Genomic DNA, 24,689 nt, shown 5'->3' with positions numbered 1-24,689 from the left:
CCCTGGGGAAGTAGGTTTTCAACTTCCTCCTTCAGGATACTTTTTTTTTGCATATTGCCATGCCTTTCACAGCAGCTGTTGCATGTTGCAAAGGATTCAGAGACATCGTAGAACAGGGGTGGGAAACTTGTGGCTCTCCATAGAAGATTAGAGTTGGAAGGGGTCTCTAAGGCAATCGAGTCCAACCTCCTTCTCAATGCAGGAATCCACCTTAAAGCATCCCTGACAGATGGTTGTCCAGCTGCCTCTTGAATTCCTCTAGTGTAGGAGAGCCCACCACCTTCCTAGGTCATGGGTTCCATTGTTGTACTGCTCTAACAGTCAAGAGTTTTTCCTGGTGTCCAGCCGGAATCTGGCTTCCTGTAACTTGAGGCCATTAGTCTGTGTCCTGCACTCTGAGATAATCGAGAAAAGACTCTGGCCCTCCCGTGTGACAACTTTTCAACTATTTGAAGAGTACTATCATGTCTCCCCTCAGCCTTCTCTTCTCCAGGCTAAACATGCCCAGTTCTTTCAGCCTCTCCTCATAGGGCTTTGTTTCCAGAGCCCTGATCATCCTGGTTGCCCTCCTCTGAACTCCCTCCAGCTTGTCTGCATCTAAGTGTGGTGCCCAGAACTGGACACAATCCTCAAGAGGAGGCCTAACCAGTGCCGAATAGAGGGGAACGAGTACTTCAGGCGATTTGGAAGCTATGCTTCTATTAATGCATCCCAAAATAGCATTTGTGCTTTTTTTTGCAGCCACATCACACTATTTGCTCAGTTGTTGGACTGCATCTCCCATTTTTCACCAATAGTTTTATCCAACCACCTTTGGTTTTAGCATCTTCTTCTGAGACCTTCTTTAGGTTCTTTCTGAAGTAAGGGAGCTTGGGGATATGGTCTAAGCCACCGGTCCTTTCCCTTCACTTGAAGGTCACCTTTGTGACCTTGGAGAGGCAGCTGGTGAAGTTCTCTCCTTGCTGGCTGGGATGGGAGCTTAGACTCTTGGGTCCAGTTTGGAACGCTGTCTCCAATTCAGTCTGTCTAGGAGCCATGGGATTGCTCTCTTCATAGTATGCAGGGTGTTCTTTTATGATGGTTATCACACGCCTTCAGATACACAGAGAAGTTTTGACTCACAAAACGCTTTAAATAAATAAATAGCCAAGGTGCAGGGCACCTTATCCTGCTGGCCATCTGGTTCCCTTCAGCTTCGTGATGGAGGGGTGATAAAATAGAGCCAACAGACCAAATGTGGCACGGAAGATGGGAAGGGAAGAAACGTGTTCTTGGAGCGTAGACTGTAGAGGATGATGGTTGTGGAGACCTAGCAGCTGTTTGGCACTGGAAAAGAAGAAAATGGGCCCAGAACGACAGGTTGGCAAAGCAGGTGACATCCCTAGGGTGTGTGGGTACCGTTTATTCTGTAAGCTTCAGAGAGAAGTGGGTGTAGAGCAAGTGAGCGCACTGCTTTGATTTAAATGCCTCTCAAAACTCTCCGCCAAATCCTCTTAATGCCGCCCATTAATAATACACACACCAAAAAATGGAAGTGTGGAGGGAATTATACGGCGATGTGATCATTGGGCTCAGTTCCGCCGAACGACTTCTCCACGACGTACCTTGCCAAGGTATTTTTCCCCCCTTTATTTTATTTTAAAATCCCCTTGTGGGCAAAAGCTAAAGGCTTAAACTTCGCTTGGCCTATGGAATAAACCGACAGACCAAGCCTAGCGCTCGCTTAAGCATGGCCGAGGCCCTGCAGGCGATGCTACAGCAATAGCACATAGCAGGGGGAAGAAAGGAAGGAAAAAGATTTGCAAAAAAGCTTTTGACTCCCACTTCTAATTCTTCTAGGCTTTTGTCAGATTTTGCTTGTTGCAGGATTTAACGGCTGCAGGGTCCAACCAGACACAAAGGCAGGAAACGTGTGTAGCCTGGAGTCCCGTCGCAGCCTCCTCCCTGGTCTATTCTTCTTCTTATTATTCTGGTTTTTATTTTCCCTTATCAAGGGCGCGCCTCGCTTTGCAACATTCCCTGAGCGGCTGTTCCTGCTGCAGTGCCAACCTGCGAACCTATAGGGGGCGCAGTCCACGCGACAAGCTGGGGGAAGGAAAGCGGCAGCCAGGTTCAAAGCCGTCGATCAATCAGCCAGGACAAAAGCACAGAGGGAGCGAGTGCGCGTGCGCGCTTCCGTTGGCGTGCGCCCGGCCGTTAGACAGCAAAAAGAGCGCGCAGGAGCCTCCTTTTCCCGCTCCTCCTTCACCTCTCCTCCCCCGTCCCCCCGCCCTCTTTCGCCTCACGCGCCATCCTGACCAATCGCCGAGCGGCAAGGCGGTGGCTTGGAGGAGCTCGAGCCGTCATGACGGCGGGGGGCGGGGCGAGTGATCCATGCGGCCGCGAGCGGGCGAGGAGCCGCCAGTCAGCGACTGGCGCTGAGGGGAAGAGACGTGTCTCCGCCGTTTCCTCTCGAAGGGCTGGCGGCAGAAAGTGTGTGAATGTATAAAACTCCCCTATTCCGTATTATAAACTACACAACCTCGCCGTTTCCATTTAGGACACATTTGAACTCTTCCCCCCCCACCTCCCTCATGAGTCAAGAAGCTTCCCTAACACTGAGGGAAGTAATAGGGAACTATTGCTATGGGCTCAAGTCGACTCTGAGGATAAAAATCCAACCTAAGCCCTACTCAGAGTAGACCCATTGAAATGAATGGGGTGGCGAACCAATCTCATTCATTTCAATGGGCCTACTCTGAGTAGGGTTTAGGTTGGATTTTATCCTCAGAGGTTAGGCTTCATCTAGAGTATTGCGTCCAGTTCTGGGCTCCACAATTCAAGAAGGACGCAGACAAGCTGGAGCGTGTTCAGAGGAGGGCACCCAGGATGATCAGGGGTCTGGAAACAAAGCCCTATGAAGAGAGACTGAAAGAACTGGGCATGTTTAGCCTGGAGAAGAGAAGGCTGAGGGGAGACATGATAGCACTCTTCAAATACTTAAAAGGTTGTCACACAGAGGAGGGCCGGGATCAATTCTTGATCCTCCCAGAGTGCAGGACACGGAATAACGGGCTCAAGTTAAAGGAAACCAGATTCCGGCTGGACATCAGGAAAAACTTCCTGACTGTTAGAGCAGTACGACGGTGGAATCAGTTACCTAGGGAGGTGGTGGGCTCTCCCACATTAGAGACCTTCAAGAGGCAGCTGGACAGCCATCTGTCAGGGATGCTTTAGGGTGGATTCCTGCATTGAGCGGGGGGTTGGACTCGATGGCCTTGTAGGCCCCTTCCAACTCTGCTATTCTATGATTCTATGACTTGAGCCCATAGTTTATTGGACTTAGTCTTTGGGTGGCACCTTAAAGAATGGCGTTTCTTAGCTTAGCTTCTTAGCTGTTGGGATAAATTTGGTGTTGAAGGTGGTACCAAGAGACTAAACCTCTCATGGGAGTAATTAGTTGTGTGAGGGGAAACAATTACCTTAGTTTATAAACAGTAATATAGCTCCTTTTTTGTCTCTCCCTTCAAGGAACTCAGGACAGCGTGCGTGGGGTCATTTTGTTACATAATTCCATTTTTCTCCTCACAACAATCCTGTGAAGTAGGGTCGAGTGAGAAAAAGGGAGCTTAATGGCAAACCAGCTTTGAGGGAGAGGGAAGTAGAGACCTCAGGAAGCTTGGAAAGGCCTGATAAAGCTTGCAGGGAAATGGGAAGGATCTCCAAGGAGTAAGGGGAGATGGTGGTGTGGATGGAACAGATGGAAGGGGGTAAATTTATGGGGTGGATGGAAAAGTTAGGTTGGGAGTAGGGAGAGAAACAGAAATTGAGGCTGCCCTTCTAAGCATAGTGAAATAGAAATAAGACCCTTTTAATTCTATGGGGCTGAGTTGCAGACGGTTGTAATCCAAAAGCATACTTCCTCAGAAGTAACCCCCCTTTAAAACCAATGGGACTTTTACATGTAAGTAAGATAGTTGAGAGAAGATTCAGGCCTCACTATGTGGGGTGGGAGAGATTGAGAGTAATATCCACTGTTACTCTTACTTAGACCCATTGAAATGAATGGAACATGGACTAGTCAGGAGTAAGAAGTCCCATTCATTTCAATGGATCTACTCTAAGTAAGAGTAACAATGGCCCTTTGAGTTAGGCCCATTGAAATGAAGGCTAAATATGATTAACAAATCCCATTCATTTCAAATGGTCTTCTCTAAGTAAAAGTAACAATGGCCCTCCGAGTAGGCCCATTGAAATGAAGGCTAATCATGATTAACAAGTCCCATTCATTTCAATGGATCTACTCTAAGTAAGAGTAACAATGGCCCTTTGAAATGAAGGCTAAATATGATTAACAAGTCCCATTCATTTCAACGGGTCTTCTCTAAGTAAGAGTAACAATGGCCCTCCGAGTAGGCCCATTGAAATGAGGGCTAATCATGATTAACAAGTCCCATTCATTTCAATGGGTCTTCTCTAAGTAAGTGTAACAATGGCCCTCTGAGTTAGGCTCATTGAAATGAACGCTAAATATGATTAACAAGTCCCATTCATTTCAACGGGTCTTCTCTATGTAAGAGTAACAATGGCTCTTTGAGTTAGGCCCATTGAAATGAAGGCTACTCATGATTAACTCCCATTCATTTCAATGGGTCTACTCTCAGTAAGTAACAATGGCCCTCTGAGTAGGCCCATTGAAATGAAGGCAAGTCATGATCAATAAGTTCCAATCATTTCAATGGGTCTACTCTAAGTAGAACAGTGGATGCTACCCTCAGAGGCGGCCCATTGAAATGAAAGAGGCATGGGTTTAAGCCCCATTCTGCGGGTTTACTCTAGGGTTAACAGTGGCTGCTAACCCTGACTATGCAGCCCGCCTCCGTTGCGTGCTTACTCAGAAGTAAGCCCCTCCGACTGCAACGAGGCTTGCACACAGGTGGCGTGGTTTAAGGATTGCAGCCTTAAGTTCTCACGAGCTGTTGCAAGCTGCAATGAGAGGATGCCAGGGGCACGTTGTTTGTTTACACGTCCTTCTTCGATGCTTCCCCCGGTATTGACGCACAGCCCAGGCGAATCCCAGAAGTCAGCTTTGCGCCGCCTAGAAAGGGTTAAAAATAAATATTGAAAGCGCGGGGATGGGGTGGGGATTCCCATTTTAAAAGAGGACACAGAAGAGCAGCCCTTTCCCCCTCGGCTTGCATGCTGCAGATGCAGCCTTAAAAAGCACTTTTAAATGACTCGGATGCTGATGTTGGGGATGTTTTGGTTCTGCTGCTGGGAACAGCATTCCCAGCTCCTCTCTCCTTTCCTTGTGTTTACAGCCTCTGCGTGAGACGGAGGTAGACGGAGGTGCACGGAGATCTCCCGGGCTTGTGCAACAAGGGAGTCCAGCTAAGCACAAGATCTCACTTTGTTGCTGATTCTTCTGGCGATCTCCTACCTCTCCTCCTCTTCGTCACTTGAAACCCTCCTCCGTTTGTGGGCTTTCTGTCTCTGGCGATCTCTGCAATTGACCTGGAGGAGGAAGCTTTCTTGGTTTTTGTTTTGGACATGGCTCAGAGGTGAGCTTATACTGTTTCCTCTTTTCCAGCCCCTTCTCGCTTGGGAGGGAAATCTGATCAGGTTTCCCCCACCTTTGCAAGAGAGTTCAAGAGAGGGAGAGAGAGAGGAGACCCATTCATCCCTCCTTCCCTCCCATTGGCGGGGAACGTTGCAAATCTCGCTGGAAGAGCAGCAGCCAGCAAAAAGGGTTCCGTTTACCTGACTGTGGATCTTTCCAGCCTGTCTGAAACTGAAAGCCACTGATGCCCAAGGCGAAGCTGTTCATCTCTGAAGGAGGGCGAGGCAAGAAGAGATCGGATTAATCCTAACCGTTTCTGGTGCTCTCCAAAGGGTTGGGGAGCGGTCCATTTGGAGAACCGAAACCTGTCAGCGCGCGCCTGGCTGGTCTTTTGGAAAGGGTACGGAATGACTCCTTGAGTGTCAGGGTCTCTCTTCGTCCCCGGCTGTTCCGAGATTTAATGACTTCGCTAAGAATTTAGAACTTCACTTGCAGGGTCTTTGCTGCGGGGAGAAAGCAGCGAAGAGGATGAAGGCGGGCGGCGCAGAAACCTTCGCGGTGCCGAATCGCCAGGGGGACCAGTTTCCGTCATCTTTGCGGTATGGAAGGTGCTCTCCAGCTTGTCTGCCGGTGCTTGGCTGAGATGGATCCGTCTCCTCCTCATTCCGTGGCGTGTGTGTCTTTTAAGAGCGAGGTGATGGAGAACCCCAGTCTGCTGAAATACTGAAGCCAGCTGGAATCCTGAAGCCAGTAAACTTAATAATACACACACACATACACACTCTGCCTCTTACCCTTTCTCTCTGTCTCTTTCTGTGTGTGTGTCTCTTGTGAAGGCATCGGCGGTGACGGAGTCCGGAGGAAACATGTGTTTTACATTTCTGCCTGCTTGTTTTGGTGCAATGAGTTCCTCCACGAGACACATTGATTCGGGCGGCGATTGCCATACAGTCATGCACCGGGAATGCTGTTGCCTTGGGTGGGTATGCAAAGTGAGCACAAACGGCAGAGACCTCCAGGCGGGGTTTCGTGCGCCCCGAAAACTTCAGGAGGGGCGTCGTGGGCGACCTCCCCGACCCGCCCATGGGGACACGGCCTCTCTGAGGGGTGGAGTGAGTTCCCACCCAAGCATCAGCCAAAGCGTCGGACCCTCGGATGGCCTGGAGGGGGTCGGGGAGGAAATAGCGGGCCGGAGAAGGGTGAATGGAGACGTTACCCCGCAGAGGAATAGCTGGCGAGATCGAGCGATGATCAAGTTAAACTTCTGTTTCTTCTTCTGCCGGGGATGGTGGGCGTTTCTCTTGCTTCAGCTCCACATGTTGCAAGCTCTGGCACAAGGTAAGGCTGCTTGGAGGCGTTTCCCCCCCTTCCCTTTGCTTATAGAGATGCTCCCCCTGCCTCTCATGCATAAAACCCGTCAAACATTCTGCTACTCAGGGGGACTGATAGATCCAGCCCTGCCGGCTTGATGTTCCACATCAGAGAGACAGCCCTGTCATTGCAGCCTTTCTCTTGAACAATGGGCTTTGTATCAAAAAGGCTGTGTCTCCATAAACATCTTAGCATCCTTTCCGCAGAGATATGTCTCCCCCCTCCCTTCCTCTCCCCCTTTGGTGTAATCCTATCTGAGCTTCTCCACTAATCTTCACCTTTAGCTGCTTGGGGATGAATCTGCAATTTAATACTTCCAGGCAAGGGAAGAGTTAACTTCTGGATATATGTGTGTGTATGTACACACGCACACACACCGAGCTATGCTGTCAAGAGAAACGGACCCATAAATCTGCCAGCTAGGGCTAAATCAGGCATGGTTAAAAGAGAGAGAAAATGAATACCATTGTACGTTTGAGCTTTGGTTCGAGCACTATTCATTCAGGTTGCCAGCAACAAGGATTTAACACAGACAAACGGTGCAATTGATTCGTGTCTCTGCATTTCCACATCAAGGACCTTTATAGCTGAATGATGGGTCATGTAGCAAAGGGAAGGAAGAACAGACTTCAGAGATCCACTTAGAATCTCATCTCTCTCTCTCGTGTGTGTGTGTGACTGACTGACTGACTGTGGAGTTTTAATGGCTTAATCTGCCAATTCTTAATACTTTTGATGGAGTGAAAAAAAATCTATATTAAAATATGGGCTCTAGTGTTATAGTTGGTTGTGCAGAACAACCTGATGAACAAGAGCTGCTTTTACTTTTTGTGTGTGCCTGTGTGTGTGTGTGTGTGTACACTCCTGTTGTGAGTGATTTGTCCGCCTATTGTCTTGCTGGGTCAAATGCTGTGTTGGGCACTCTCCTGGTCTATAGCGGGAAGCATGTAGAAGTTACTCATGCTCGGGAAAGTGGGCGTCCATTCTGCCCAGGCATTTCCTTATCATAAACAAAGCGTTTTCCTGGTTATATTTCCCCCAGCTGTCAGGTTAGATTTATCTACCAGTGTTTTTTGTTTTTGTTTTAGACTGATCACAGTCCTCTAACGATTCAAAGAATTAATGAGAAACAAATGTTTTTCTCCCTTCCCCCACGTAGTAAAAGTCTTCCTGAAGCTTGATCATACTGCTGCCAAAAGAAGTTTTCAGAATTTCCTTACCCCACCTCCTCCCTGTCTTATTTGGAGTAGAATTTCCTAGGGAAGAGCACTGCGCTAGTAATTGGACAGTTTGAGCGGGGAGGGGAGGGGCCTTGTCAGCTTTTACTTTTTCACTCTGAAGTTTTCCATCCGGGTATAAACCAGGGCTAAAATGTTCTGTGCTAATTGCCTTAAACCCCATCACCGTGTTTCTTCTGTCCCATTGTGTATGTTTTCAGCCCCTCCTTATCCTGAATTATTTGAGTACTGGGCCCTGTAAACCTTTGTAGAAATATTGTTACGTTTATACCAAATACTCCTGTAATCCTCTTGCAAGTTAAACTTCACATTTTTGTGTACTCCCTTTCCCCCTCTTTTCCTTTTGGCTAAATATCATGGTGACCTTTTGCCAGACAAATATTTGAACAGCTATTTAAGTTGGATCTCCTGAAGTCTGCAGAGAAGCCAGTTTCACATGCATATGCCTAAATCAATTAAAGTGACCTTTTAAAATAATATATTGTTTTGTATGGATGAATAGTGAAAGTAACCTTCAACTTGTGTGGAAAGTGCTTATCAGTTAATATCACGATGGATGATTTGTGTGCATTCAGCACAAAAAAGACCACAGTCTTGTGCACACTTACTTGTGAGTAAGCCCCATTGAATTCAGTCATGCCTAGGATCTGGATGTCCTGTTAATTTTGTAGAAGATTTATACATCTTAACTTTTAAAATATTATGTACCTTTAACAGAAGCATTAATACCATTTCACTATTATTTAAAATGTCCAGATAGTAGTGCTAATGGACTAGAAAAACAAATGACCTTGTGAAGGAAGCCAAGGCCACTATTTTTAAACTCTTAAGGTGTTCAGTGTGCAGTGAAATCCAAAATACATTTACTCAGAAGTAAATCCCATTGAGCTCAATGGAACTTACTCTCAAGTAACTGTGTTTAAGATTGCCCTTGAAGCAAGTAGAAGAAAACTGCTGAGTACTGGTGATTCAACTATGCTACATTGTGACTGTTGTTCAAGTGATTCGGTGAAGTATGAACCCCTCACTTCAGGAAGTAAGAAGAAGTGTGTTCTTGTTATAAAATATTCCTTTTGTAGCCCTTTGAAAAATATTATTTATAGAAAACCCCATGTTGTATTGCAGTGAACTTAACTTGAGGTTTCAATTCTGACAGACTACATTTCATTGTCCTCTGAGTTGATTTGTGTTCCATTGCTTTTTATATTGTATTATAAATTAATATTTCAAAATAAAGGTGTCATACTTTAATGGAGGCTTATCTTGAAAATGAAAGATCTGGAACTTCTATTGATACATCAAATGGATTGATGAAGTGGTTAGGCGCACAGGAGTATTTTGTATCTCTTTTATCAACTCAAAACAAATGAAACAACAAAATGTAAACTTTCCGCAAACCAAGAATAACAATAATAAAGTACACCATTTAAAATGTGGAGGTGGTGACTATTAAAACCTATCTATAAATCTTATAATATAACACTACAGCTTTACATAAATTATTTCTTTCAATTATTATTCTTGCAATGAAGCAGGCATACAACATAGATACTATTAAGTTGATTGCTCAGACAAAATTTTTCTTACTCTAGTTAGTGAAAACTGTTTTGCATTTTAAACAATAGATTATCAGTGGTCAACCGTTTTTCAGACAGTGTACAGATTGCAATCTGAAATAGCCCATCATGGAAAGATGACAAGAATCCAAAATGTTCATGCCAGTTACTTTTGGTTTAGGTAACAGATTTTCCTGTCTGTTTAGCTCATAAGTTATTGTTGATTACATATTGTGTTGCTGATATTTATCAGTGGATTAAATCAGCATCACAATGAGAAGTTATAAGTACTAGAGTGAAGTGTTGCCTTTATTATTGGACATACCAGAACAGTTTTTTCACCTGTAGTATGATCCACCAATATATCATCATCTAGTTTCTAAGGCCAACATTTGAGAGTAAGCTATTAATTATACACATTTTAAAATGGTTATACTGCTCTGCCCCCTCTGCATGCTTGGACACATGGGTATGCTGCTAGTCTACAAATAGAGGCTAGGATCCTTTAGTGCTTATATACACCCAGTAGGACTTTTAATTTGAACATCTTTGAACATCAAATATCCTTGCCATATCCCAATCTGCTTTTGAAACATCTCTCAATTTCAAAAGTAGTTTGCTGTCCAACATAGCAGTTTCTGTTGAAAACAAATATAAAAGTACACCATCACTCCTCTTGGGGGTCTGAAACTAGCCCTGTGCCTCTCCAGGTTCTAATTGGTCATAATCATAATGTTAAAGTCGGTAATCCATACTCTTTGTAATGGCTAATGGAGTTAATTTGGGATTTGTGTTAATTTCCTCTTATTTAATATCAGGAAGGGTCTTTGAAATCAGTGGGAGAAAAACTTATCTGTCAGAAACAGTACGTTTTCTCCATTTGAATTACGTCTTTGACTATGCATAGAAGTTTCCTTTACTTCCACATGTGCTATATAAACATATTACAGAATTTATATTTCCCAGGAGATGTCCCAGCCCTTTCCTACTAGTGAATGTGATTTCAGATATCCACTAGGGCAGTGTTTCTCTAACTTTTTGAACTTGCCCTCCCCTTCTGAACTTACTCTGCCTTTTGGTCCCCTGCCTAGTCCAAGACCAATAGTTTGTTTCAAAGGAGATTCTCATACATGTGGCCTACTGCAATATCCAAACATCTATGGGTTGGGGTGACACTGCCATTAGAACACTAGGTTGTCTGTAAAACATTCCTAAAACCACACACACAGAATAGCTTTTCTGGAGCTGCCTTCTTGAATCTTCCTGAAAGCTTATTTTGAAGATACAGTATATACAAACTGAAGGTCACATCTTACAGTAGAAGCTGGTACACAGTAATAATTTAGCATAGGCTAATTATGGGTCCCTGCAGTGTATTTCTGCTGTGTACATAAACTAAAGTGTATAATGGTATATAGCTACAGAACACATTACATATGCATTCACACTAAATATTGAATGTAAACTTGTTGATTAGCTCAAAATTCTCTTAAATAGCTATGGGCAACCTCCTAGCAGTTCCATAGCTGATTAATGGACTTCTATATCACCTCTTCAGAAGAAAATCATTTGAAGCAGTTTACAAAATTTAGAAGAAAAAATTAAAAATTGATCACTAGTGATAATTGATAATGAAACCAAGATAGAAGTTCTACATTTTCTGTTTTTAGATAGCTTTTCTTATTCTCCCCTTGAGCTCAGAATTGTTAGACTACATCATATCACCTTATTCTCACAACTACCCTTTGAGGCAGGTTAGGCTCAGCTCAGAGGAGGACCTTTGCCCAAAGCCAACGTTATGGTTGACATTAAAATTTCATAGAATCATAGAATAGTAGAGTTGGAAGGGGCCTATAAGGCCATCACGTCCAACCCCCTGCTCAATGCAGGAATCTACCCTAAAGCATACCTGACAGATGGTTGTCCAGCTGCCTCTTGAAGGCCTCTAGTGTGGGAGAGACCACAACCTCCCTAGGTAATTGGTTTCATTGTCGTACTGCTCTAACAGGAAGTTTTTCTTGATGTCCAGCTGGAATCTGGCTTCCTGTAACTTGAGCCTGTTATTCCATGTCCTGCACTCTGGGATGATTGAGAAGAGATCCTGATTTTCTCTAGCCCACGCACAACACTGTCTTTCATTATTGTTTATTTATCTTATAATGGACATTATATAGCCAGAGTACTGACAGTCATACATAATCATGTTTTAATTTTTTAATTTTGTCCATCGAAATGCTAGGAATAATTTCTGAGCCCTACATTGCCTTGGTATGCAGGCTCATGCGAAGTCACTTCAACTTCCTGGCCCTTGTTTTCCAATATCTCTTGTGAAAGGAAGCAGGACAAGACTCCTGGCATGCTAGTCAACAGCCTTGCTTAGCGTGTTTGTGCCTCATTGCTTTTCATTTTTTTGTTCTTTCTCTTTGCCTTGCTATGCTTTGAAATTCTCTGAACCTATAAGGTGTTCTATGCGGTCTATTTGCCCTTTACTTTCTCTTTATCCAGTTAGCTCTGATACTGGAGAACCTGGGAGCTAGAAACAAAGGTACTAGTTGCCATCCAATAGATTAATTGGTAAATAGTCTAGGTGCCCTACCTGATGAATTAACCAAGGGGTTCCTTACAAAGCAATTGCTCTAGCATCTCTACAGGTGATTGAAAATCTAAATTATTTAGAATAGCTGTTGGTTGCCCCGTCTTTGACTTTGATCCTAACCTAATGTAAGCCATGCTATAAATCGGTACCTTCTGATTCTTTTACTTGGGTAAAAGACAATTGAGGTCAATTATTTTGGATCTTTATATATGACCAATTACAGAAAAAGGATGATTTGAGGATGCTAGATATAGACAATTGTGGCTGTCTATTTTCCCAATGGAAATCAGAGAGTCATATATCTAATTCTTCTAATATAGCATATTGTTTTGAATGTATAGAATATGGTTTTGAATGTACAATAATAACCCTTGTGGGTGATATAGTTACTTCAGATTCAAACGGCTGAAACCATGGTTGGTAATCTTGCTATCAGAGCCATCTCATTGTCTACTGTTAGTTTTATTCAAGTTACTTATGCAAAATATGGAACATAATGGGATGAGTACTGTATTGCTGTGATTTGAGTACTCTGGCATAAGGCTCTAGTTTGATAACAAGATTCTCATGATTGCAGACACCTTTCATCAATGTGGAGGACAACATGTGAAGTGCATTGCAGAGTTGGGACTGAATATAATAATATCTTTAGTGTGTACAAAGTCTCTTGAAAGACTGGCAGATATATTAATATATTACAAAGCTTTTGAACTAGATTTGAATGGAAATGATCATAGTTGAGCTGGCACCTACTTAAAAGAGAGAATTCTTAGAAGCAAAGAAATACTTTAGGAAAAGATTTTCAATATTGAGAAGTTTCTTTGTAAGCATTGAAATGCAAGCTAGATATATTATTTTCTTTGGCACTTAGAGCACTAGCTAGGGTTTGTTTTTTAAAGGTACAATCTTATGCCTGTTTAGACAGAAAAAAGTCTTAAAACTCCTAGGATGCTGAGAGTTATAGAATTTTTTTTCTGTCTAAAAATGTATAGGATTGTGCCCTAAGGGAGATAAAAACCCAGTGCATAGCTTTAAGCATTCTTTAATGAGAAAATGTACTTTAATGTTTAAAGAAAGAGAACCTGTCTATTTTTCTTCGGTTAAAAGAGACGATAGTGTGGTTTTTTTATGTCATCAAATCTATAATGTAAAATTGGAAATAGTACTTAATAGTACATATTTGGAAATAGTACTTGATTTACAAATAAACTCAGACTTGTTATCATGAAAAGACAAATATCTTTGAGATGTCAATAACTGCAGAGCAGAGGATATCATAACCTTTAAGTAATCGCGTGTGATTTCAATTTTTACAGAGACTTAAAATCTTCATATCAGAACCTATTTACAGCATTTATTTGTTGCCATTCCCAACTTATACTATTTCCTCAGTGATACATTTTGGATAGTTGCCAGTGAAAAGCAGGATATAAAGACCCCCTACTGCAGTCTATTATGGTCCCCGTGTTGCTTGAGTGTCTTGCTACTCTTCAGGCAATAGTCATTTGGAAAACTGTCTCTCCTAAAGATCGCTGTTTCTGTCTGAAATTAGGGCAGCATCATATTGTAGATGTCAGCGTACACACAAAAGTGTAATTGCTGTTACGCCAGTGTTTCCCTCAGCAAACACATAAAGCACGGGTGGGACAACTCCATCACCCTTCCGATGCTTTGTCCTACAACTCCCACCAACCCTAGCCAACATAGCCAATTATGAGGGATGATGGGAGTTGTAGGCCAAAACATTTGGATGGCCACAAGTTTCCCACCCTTAACATACAGCATGGGCAACATACAGTCATTTACATATATTTTAAAACCTGTGTCTCAGAACACAAGTTCTCCATAATACACAGATGTATTATGACCACAGTTCATGTGTTCGTGGTTTACCAGAGTTAAGTTGGAGCTGCCCTTACTTATGTTCAAATCCTGTAAGCTGGAAGTGTCTTTCTTCTGGAGTGTCTTTCTTCATCCCTGTATCTTGGTACTTTCAGGATGGTAAAATGAATTAAAATGAATGTTGTGTCATTTTTATCACTTGGACTACACCAGCCAGTTTAAACCAACTCTTGTACTTACCTGTAACTTAAAAGATTGCATATCCTACATATGTGTATGTATATACACATATAAAAAATACCCTTGATGTTAGTCTCCCTACCAAGCACCAATTACTCTTGTACATTGCCCTGATCTTTAATCTCTGTTGCCCTAGAAAGCTGCTGCCAGTCAGTGTCAACAACACTGAACTAGATGGACCAAGGGTCTGACAGTATAAGGCAGCTTCCTGTGTGATGTTCAGGTTGTGCTTTATATCTCTGTTGTTGTTGCCAGACTACCCTACCATAGGAGTTCTTTGTTATCCTTTCCCCCCACTTTCCACCTATAATTTCTAGATAGACATCCTACTTCTGTCTATTTAAGCTCCATAATGCCTGTACAATGGCACACTGATCTTAATCTTCACTTGTATACAAGTAATAAAAGTGGACTCTGAAATACACATGATATGAGTACTAGTGGCACAGATAAGGGTCAGCCCTGTCTGATAACTGTATTAAAAATAAGAGATAGTGTGATATGATTTGCTATACCAATAATGCAGGAATCTTTTGAAGTTTCTACATAATAGAAAAAATGCATCTCTGCAGATTACGCAGGTAGCCTGAATTCCCCCCCCAAAAGAATTTATACAGTAGTTGAAATTGTTTTGAAAGAAATAAGTGATATTGACTTGTTTTTGAAGAATTGCTTTGTTTCTACACAAATGCTATTTAAAATAGTTATTTATTGTTTTTGACAGCTGCATATCTTTCATAGCCCAGGCCTGAGGCAATATCACATAACCTACATGGCAAATAATACTGTTTGTGATGTGACCAAATAGAGATTAGTTTGGTACTTGGGCTCAAAGAGTATGGTTATGGAGTTTAGAAAGACAACCATTGCAAGGTGGTTATGTTCCAAAGGTTTTGAGCAAAACTGAAGAGTTCACTTCACTGTATTCAAATATAACAGATTGTTCTCCATTATGCTAGTTCAGAATGTTGTGGCTTTGACAACAAACCATTTTAATACTCTATATGTGCTGCCAATCCATCTGTTAACAGAACAGACATAGTTATCGTTTATCCTAGTGTACATGGCCAGCTCCATGTACTCTGAATCCGTGGAGAGTGCTTCCAATGGAATGACTCTAGGGATGAGCATGTGGGATATTGTTTAGGATTAATGGCCTTGAGGATTAAAGTGAAGACAATACGGTATAGGAAAAAGGAATGTTAGAGATAAGGGCAAATATTCCCCTATCTGCTGGTTTTAATACCTTTCAAGTATGATAATGGTTCTGGCTCTGTTCTGTTACACTCTATTCTGGGATGCAGTGACCTAATTAACTTAATTCATCCACTTGTGATTCCGGTGCTCTATCCTCTCCAACAGTGCTTGTCCACCCATGTAACATCTTGGCAGGATCTCCTCCTTGTCTATTTAGGTTCTGGCAATGCAGGTAGTCAGGTCGGAGATAGAATTAGCTCCATCTGTTCCCTCCATTTCTCCCTTAACTTTCATGCACATAAAACACTGACATCACAATAAGAATAGTGTTTGCTTTTGCTTTTTTTAAACAACCTGCTCTATTAAAAAATATGAGCTCACCTGAGTGCTCCCTCCCTCTGTAACTGTGTCCCACCATGCACTCAGGGGATTCAACAGTCTGGGAAGTAATTCCTTAGCAGCACTTTAGGCTGGTGAGCACATCTGTCTATACGAAGGCAGCTTCCAGTGGAAAATGTAGCCAGCTACGGTAGCACCTAAAGAGGGAAGTGAAGGGGAAAAGGTAAAGTATGACAGGGTAAATATTTGCTTTAATGATGGACACACCAAAGAGCTGTAGCATAAAGAGACACAAGCCAATAAGAGAGCAGTACTATGCCCCCTAGACAGAGTCTCACTGAGAATAACTCGTGGATGCTCTGAACAGTCCCACCAGCTGTTCTCTTCCTGCAGCCAATGCCACACTGGGAGAGCAGCTGGTGGGTCTCTCTCAGGGCACCTGCTGGGGGTGGTGGCCACGGACCCTTGTGGCTGGGCTGGGGGAATATTCATTCTTGTAATACATCTGTAATGACCTTAACTGAAACAAGGATTTTATTTGGTTGGAACATTTTTTCACATATGGATAATCACTGGGAGTGTTTTGTGATGGACTGCCCCAGACATAATTTTTCAGAAATATAAGATGACACCAAGATATTAAAGAGCTAGAACATCTTCTAGATCCCCATCTTACTGGCTACAATTTAGATAATTGCTGCTCTTTTATAAGAAAGCAGAAGTTATTTATATATGAAGTTGTTAAAGGGAATAATGAGTTGTTAATTTTGGTGGCATTTCGCATACATGTCAATAGAGTGAACAATCTGTTGTATACAAACATAGCACAATACCCTTCTCCTAAAATTAGCTGTACCCTCCTTCCCCCAGTTTACAAGCTGTTCTTAAATAAGTACAATTTGGTCTTTATAACATCAGTTTTCACTACAACAATGGATCTTCATCAGGTACTATATATACACTTGCCCATTGCTGGATACTGTGCAACTTGTTCGAACACTGAATGTAGTACTTTACAGACAGACAGTTCCAGTTGCTACAACAGAGGTTTTAAAGCAGTCATGGGAAACCTCCAGCCTGCAAGCCTAATCTGCCTTTGAGGCTCTCCAATCTGTCCCGAGAAGCTCTCTGTTGGCACACCCTTTCTCATCACCATACCCCCTTGCCTTTTATCCTTTTTTCAAAGTTTTTAGTTTTGTTACTGTGAGTTGTTGGAACGTAGTATATATTTTCCTCATCTGCTCCAGCTTCCTCCTGGCCTCCTCTTGACCTTCTCTTGATTTCTGGAGCACTTCAGAGTTCTTTGGCAATCTCTGGAGTGATTTGGCAATCCTTGCTACTTTCTGGGTGGCTTCAGAGTTCTTTGCGGCAATCTCCAGAGTGGCGTTTCCAGTTGCATTGGGGCTCTGCATTTCTTCATGGAGCAGCCACTGGTGCTTCCCACTCGGAGATGACTTACCAACATTGGCAGTTGTTTGTAGACATATTAACTTTTCCAACTTCTTTTGTAAAACATGGGGGGGGGGGAGCGTTGAATTAAAATGGGAGGGTAAAAAGAAGCTTGTATTATCATCATGAAATGTATACAATTTTATTCTGTCACTGTTTAGAGGACCAAAGGTTATGCTGTACCAGCTAATCACATTTTTTTCCTGTTTCTACAAATCTGTTCAACTATTCACACTGAGTATGACAATATACACTAAAATATGCAGCTGATTCTTATAGAAGTTCATTGTTATTGTTTTTAAGTTATTGATTAAAGAAATATTTAAACAGCTGCTTCCTTTGACTGGATGCCATATATCTCATTGTATGAAATCCATGTAAATATTTGTCTTCACCTTTTATTCGAAATATAATTCTATCTAAACCAGCATTTTACATTTAGTCTGTTTGGCTTTTCCTCCACAATTACTTTTAAGTACAATCAAATTGCAGTTGTAACCCATTTATTGTGAAATTTCCAGGTTTCTTCCCTTGAAGTTGTACTTCTGTTGCAAGCATGTCTTATTTTGTATATGGGAAGAATGGGAGAATTCAATACTTTCCCCTAACGCTGGTGCATATGCTGAATAAAAAGTGGTTGCAGAGGTATTGCACTGGCCAGGGTCCAGGTTTGTGTCCACCCTTTAGCTAGGATGGAACACACCACCTATTTACTTGCAGCATGTATAGGTCACCCTATATCAAAAGGGTTTCAGTGCAGCCTATAACATAAAAACAAGTTAAGCATTCAGTAACAATAAAGTACATTGCAGCATAAAACTTGGTTGTGGAAATTGGCTACTGATGGACTTGTGCCCACCTGTCAATGGGGAAATGTCATTGGACTACAGATTTAAGGCACTTGTATCTCCCCTTCTGTTTCAGTTCAACTGTCAATTCAAGAAATGGAGGACCATTTGAGATTATTAGCAGGTCACTTAAGGTTGAGAAGGATTTTTTCTCCTTCCCTGATAGGCCAAAGGGTACTTTTCTCACCCTAGACTGCTGGGAAAATATGTCAGAAAGGTTGATTTGGGGCCAATAGGTAGATTACAATGTGTAGCTTCAGCAGGTTTCAGCTCAATTTGTCTTGGTGACTCGCCTGGCCAGTGACCAAGCTAAGGTCTGTGTCAGCATCTGGTTTGCCTGAAAGCAGGTCCATTTTTTTGTCCATTTTTGAGGTGGCCTGAAATCTTTGTCCATTTTTGAGGTGGCTTCCAGGACACTTTCTTGTTGGTTCTGAAGGCCTCCCTTTCCTCCAGTCTCCACATTATCTGACATGGTTTGAATTCATTTTAGCATTTGAGGGCTGTGGCATTTCCAATACTCTATAACAGTTCTTTGAAACTGCCCTCTTCTCCTAGTCTGCTTGCACTTTGCACTTTTAGTCTTCTAGTCTGCTTGCACCTTGCACTTTTAAAGGCAGTGTTTGAGCTCTTATTCCCATCTTTTTATCATCTCCACCCAGCTGAGGCTCATTCAGCCTGCTCCCAGGTGGAGCTGCCTCTTCTCCACAGGTGTCAGTTACACCTGAAGAAATCTCTAGTTGATGCTGTTGCTCTACACTTAGTCCCTCATTAGCTAGATTGTGTAGTGTGGATGAGGACAGACTAGTAGGGGAATAGGTGCATAAGAGCCATGCTGGATCAGATTTAGGATCCATCCTGACTGAAACATTGGAGAGCCACTGGCAGTCATGCTCTGTATGTCCCTTTTTGCAATGGATAGCTTTTCTGTGTTATCGCTCTGAGGATATCATCATCATATTTTGTGTGGCTGAGTGGCTTCCCACCACTGTTTTGCAGACATGAATTCTCTTTGGCTTGGTAGTTGTTCCTGGAACAGGAGAGTTGTTTACATTTATATACCACCCCTTAGCCAAAGCTCTCTGGGCAGTTTGCAAAGATTAAAAACATTGAACATTTGAGAAAAACAGAATGTGAGTCAAAATGGCTGTGTGAACCCACTCTGCCCTTTGCACTAATTACTTTCAAGTTCATGCGCCTCAGTTTCTCCTTTCTGTGGTATGGGTTGGTGGCTGATGGGGATTCAAAAGACTGCGCTGCCTCTGCTGACTCATCCACCGCCCCACCAGTCAGATTGGCCACAGCTTCCACGGCTCATCAGTGGGTTTGTATCCTCCTGGAGGGAGTCTTGAGTGGAGTGCTCCTTGGCCTGGATAAGGGTGTAGATGGGCTGCTTATCAAATTTACATGTGATGCAAAGCTAGGAGGTATAGCCAGCGTCACAGAGGACAGAATCAGGATTCAAATGAATCTCTAATCTTTCTCCTGGTTTGTTGCTAGCAATGTGGAACTGTTCCCCACTCCAGCTGCATCAAGTAACTCAACGTGGCGCAGTGTACCACCTCCTTCAGTTTGCACAGTGCAAACAAAACACTATCATCTCTGATGGCTGAGCAAGACGCAAATATATGTCACCCTTAATTCATGATAAGTCTGCTTCAAAAAAAACTCAATTCCGTTAAAAGCTGTTCTGACGCAGACGTCCTGGCTCATGCAATAAATTGCAGTGGTTGGTTTTCATAGACTTCTTACATGGAAACAGAAAAAAGTTCAGATATGTGTAACTAGTCCAGATTTTTTTATAAAGAAATAGAAAATAATAAATTACCTTATTTTAGAAACATGAAACTTTTGGGTGGGAGGGAACTTGGCTATCCCCTTAAACACTGTACACATACTAAACATTTCAAGAGCTGGAATGAGTGTACAAGCAAGTGATTACTTGCGGTAGCAATATTTTAAGTGTGCCAGCAAAGCAGCATGTCATCTCCTGGCATCTCCCCACCAGTATCTTCTGTGATAGTTCAGGGTGTACCTCTTGGATTCCTTGCTCCAGCTCCTTGAGGTAGCAAAATGTTTTGGGCCGGCTCTGTGTAGTTCTGTTGCTAACATTTTTATTTTAAGTCTTCCTCAACCTTGTATGTCACATTCACTCTGCACTGTATAAAAATAGTTTATACACTCACTATGGTGGAATAACTTCTGGCTGTCATTCATTTTGGATTAATGGCATGTTATGTTTACTTCGGAATCATTGCAGTATAAAACAAATAGGCATTACTGCTTTGGAAATTATGACATACTCCAGCCTTTATTTCCCCAGCTGTCAGCTTATACTGGTGCTGGGCACAGTTAGGCTATCCAGCTGTCAGTCGCATTTGAATATTGAGTTTGCTGTTACCTACCGAAGATTCATATATAGGACTGCTTTCTATCACCTATGAGTGTTTAAAGAAAGCAAATTAGCTCTCGAGATGCAAAGATAATAGATATTCTCTAACTAGGGGAATAGAAACTTCCTTTAATTCTTTTTCATCCAGGCCCCAAACTAAAGTTACTTTTGGTAGAAAAGCCATAAATGACAAAACAAATTTCTCCATAGTTTATCAAATTTATTTAACTTTTTTTTTAAAATAATAACATGCAATATGAGAATATCTGAAGCATCTTTGCTCAATTTTTTTTTAATGGATTGAAAGATACTTTCTTTCACTTGGGGTCAGAAGTAACTTTATTTTTCTTCTAGCACTTTTTGTCATATGTCTGCTCAAAAGGAAAGTGTAGGTTGGGAAATACACTTCCAAAGATAACATCTTGTATTTGTTCCCCACAAAAAAATTAAACTTGACGCAGCTAGCACTGAGAGAAGTAACTGGGGAACTGGCTGAAATTGCTTGGAGCAAGGAAGACAAAAATAACCAATAAGCTAAGATGCTGAAAATGATATTTGCAACATCCTGAAGTGTGCACTGTGTGCGCTGTTAACAAAGGCTTTCTAGCAAAGATTTCAGTTTTCATAGTATTAACTTTGACGACATCCTCTTCTCTCTGTTTATCTCCATTTTGCTCAAGAATTGCTCAGAATCAAGATGCAGCAAGCAATAGTTTTGAAACTCATAGCCTCTGTCATGGATAATTACTGGCCTAATCTACACCAAGTAGGATATTGCACTATGAAAGTAGTATGAAAGCAGTATATAAAAGGCAGGAGCCACACTACTGCTTTATAGTGGTATTGAAGTACACTGACAACTGTTGGGGCCCATTGACACATACCATATACCGCTATATCTTGCTTGGTGTGGCTTCTGCCTTTTATATACCACTTTCATACCGCTTTCATAGTGCAATATCCTGCTTGGTGTTGATTAGGCTACTGTTACTACTTGAAAGATAATTTGATGGTGGTCATATCCTATGAGTTAGCAGCTCATAGGATCTGGTATAAACTCTCTACTGCCATCAGTGGGAGACTTGAGCTGGCAGGCTGACTTATTTATTTATTTTCATTTCTATACTGCCCCATAGCTGAAGCTCTCTGGGCAGTTTATAACATTTCATAAAAATACAAATTACAACATAACAAAAATAGTTAAAACTTTTAGCATAGAAAAATTAAAACAATGTAGACAGCTAAAATCAACTTTACATGTTTTAAAACGGCAGACATAGATGACATCATATACCATTAAATGCTTGAGAGTAGAGGATGGTCTTTATCTTGAGCTGAAAAGATGGCAGTGTCGGCATCAGGCAGGCCTTGGTGGGGAGCTCATTCCATTTCTGGGGAACCGCCAGTGAGATGGCCCACTCCCTTGTTACCACCTTCTGACCCTATCATGGAGGTGTCACTCAGAGGGGCCCCCAGATGTTGATTGTAGTGTCCAGGTCTGTTCAGATCAGGAGAGGAGAGGCGTTCCATCAGGTATTGCAGTCCCAAGCTTTATAGGTTAAAACCAGCAACTTGAATTGTGCTTGGAAACATACAGGCAGTCAATGCAAGTGGGCTAGCCTTTGCCTGGCATAGCAGAGACAGTGTCCTTGTGCCCCAAGGAAGATATGTGTGTCAGTACAAATGCACACAAATTGATGAAGGAGAGTATAGGTGTTGCCTGCAGGGACAGCATCAGCACCTGACACCCTTAGGCGGTTGCCATGTCCCAAGGCAGGACCCACTGGTGCTTGTGGTATGTTATGGTTCTTTAAGGGTAAGAGGGAGAATAGGAAGGAGGGGTGGAGTTCTATAAAGAAGGGGCTATGTCATCTGGGAGAGGTACTTCAGTTTTTAATTCACCATGGTTGTAGGTCTTTTTTTATACTCTCGACATTATTGATAGTGGTCCCACGGCCCACCTGTTTCCCTGGGCATAGGTTTATTTGGTGGAAATAGTTGAGTTTATGTAGTTGCCTGACATTGAATTTCCAACAGTACCCTGGAACAATGTGAGAAATTTAAAAAAAGCAGGGAGCTGGAACAGCTGCCTTACTTCCTGCCACCCACTGCCACTGGAAAGCCTGCTGGGGCCAGGGCGAAGATGTCTGGGGGTTCAATAGACAGCACTTGGCCAGACGTCTCCTCATGCCCTGAATACCTGACAAGCAAGCTAGAATCAGATAGCTCTTCTCTACTTCCAAAGCACTGGATCATACATCAGCTACAGTAGCTCACATAATTGCTTGCACACTAGCAGCTTAAATCAATCCATAGAATTGGGAAATCTAAGATACCAATCAATGGTAGACAGAGTAGATGATTCAAATCTGTGTTGAAATTGATTTTTTCTAAAATCCATCTGTTAGTATTTTCCTTTTTAAAAAATTATGTCATGCCTGCTTTGTAGAAACTAAGAAATTCCACCATTGTTTCACTTTTCAATGTTGTTTCTGCTATTGCTCACATATATACAGTACATACATACAAACCCTCTTTTTTCTCATTAGGTAAATGAAATCATGTTAAGGAGAAATTATACAGAAGTAAATCGCTTAAAATTATGACCAGTATAACCAATGATTTTTCAAATTATTATAGCCTGTATTGTTTTCAGATCAGTTTCTAATAGCCCAGTAGCTTAATTTAATTATTATACTGCGTGCCTTATTGGAGGTACCACTAAATTTTAATGATCCATGTTTATGTTGTACTAAATGTCAAATTTTGAGAGTTTATATTATATATGAGAATTCATTTGACTGTGGTATAAAATGTACACACACCTCTTGCAATGAAAAAAGAAAAGAAAACCCAACTTAAATTATTCTTGATTATCAGCAAGAATAATAATCCAATTGAGAATTACCTATACTGTCTGCCCACTGTATGTGAATTTACAAACAAATCTTGTGAGTTATGAAAGAAAACTGAGTCATGAACAAAAATTACACAAAGGATAAGTTTATTGCAACTCCACCATGTTACTGAATTTTAAGTAACAACTGCCATGCTCTTTGAAGATGCATCCATTTTTAATTTTAATTCTAATATTACTTACCAAATACATGGTATTAATTCAGGTGTCACAAAATCAAATTTGTATGCCATTGTTATCTTACTATTTTATGGCTCATTGAAAATTTACTGAACTCTCATTGCACTATTCATATTTTAATATAATAGAAATTCTTAGTATATTTTATTAGGGAATTCTGAAAGCATGTTTTTGGCTGCAATACAGTATCTAAGCGCTTCATTTTTGTATAGATAATTAATGTGTAGAGCAAGGCCTACTAATAAGTATTGCTGAAGTTATAAGAATTAATCCCATTCCTTAATATATCAATGTGTAAATTGTCCTGCTTTTATTACTCTTGCTCTGACATTTCTTGTATAGATATAAATTCATTTTTTGTGTATGAAAGAAATAGTTCAATATGCTTCAAGAATGGAACAGATGTAGTTATCTAGTGGTAATTTATAACATGACATAATTCCTTTTCTAAATTTAAGGAATTACTGATCTGTTGGTTGATCGATTTGCATAATTAGCAAGTGGATTTTTGTTTTGTTATTTGGAAAAGGGTTTGTGACTGTTCAATCAGACCACAAAATAGTTAACTTGAAAATCCAGGCCCTAAAATTATAATGCATGTTACTGTAGCGAATTTAGGACACAATTCTGTGGTCCCTGGACAGCATCCCATGGACCACAAGACTTTTTAAATTCCCCTTCGCAAAGCTGTAGACATTGGTATGACTTTGGGAGCAGGACTTCGAGACCAGTTCCCTCCCCCCTCACAGCTGCTGCAGAAAGAGCTATGTTGCCTGCTTTTTGAGGTCGGAAAAGTGGTCTTGGATGATCTCGGAGAGGTCAGAAAGGGGCTTTCTAGTGGGCAGGGAGGGGAGGCTTGGATACACAAAAGCGTATGGTCTGTCCAACCCAATACCCCAACAGCACACTCCCCTAAATAGGCTCAGAGGCCCTCTAGAGAGTCACAGAAAGGCAGATGGAGAGGCAAAATACTGTTGCTCCTTTTGCC

General features: G+C 41.8%; 1 protein-coding gene across 2 annotated transcripts in view; it reads left to right on the top strand.

Annotated features, from left to right (window-relative positions):
- The first annotated feature begins 6,359 nt into the window (after positions 1 to 6,359).
- SDK1 (sidekick cell adhesion molecule 1) overlaps positions 6,360 to 24,689 on the top strand; it is a 563,777-nt gene continuing 545,447 nt past the window's right edge. For both annotated transcript variants that reach the window (XM_063143659.1, XM_063143658.1), the window contains exon 1: positions 6,360 to 6,877. In XM_063143659.1, coding sequence (XP_062999729.1) covers positions 6,406 to 6,877 — 472 coding nt within the window. In that variant the 5' untranslated portion in view covers positions 6,360 to 6,405. The remainder of the gene's footprint in view (positions 6,878 to 24,689) is intronic.

Source organism: Elgaria multicarinata, chromosome 17 (genome assembly GCF_023053635.1).
Source record: "Elgaria multicarinata webbii isolate HBS135686 ecotype San Diego chromosome 17, rElgMul1.1.pri, whole genome shotgun sequence".
Taxonomy (NCBI): domain Eukaryota; kingdom Metazoa; phylum Chordata; class Lepidosauria; order Squamata; family Anguidae; genus Elgaria; species Elgaria multicarinata.
This window is presented reverse-complemented; position numbering and strand designations above follow the sequence as displayed.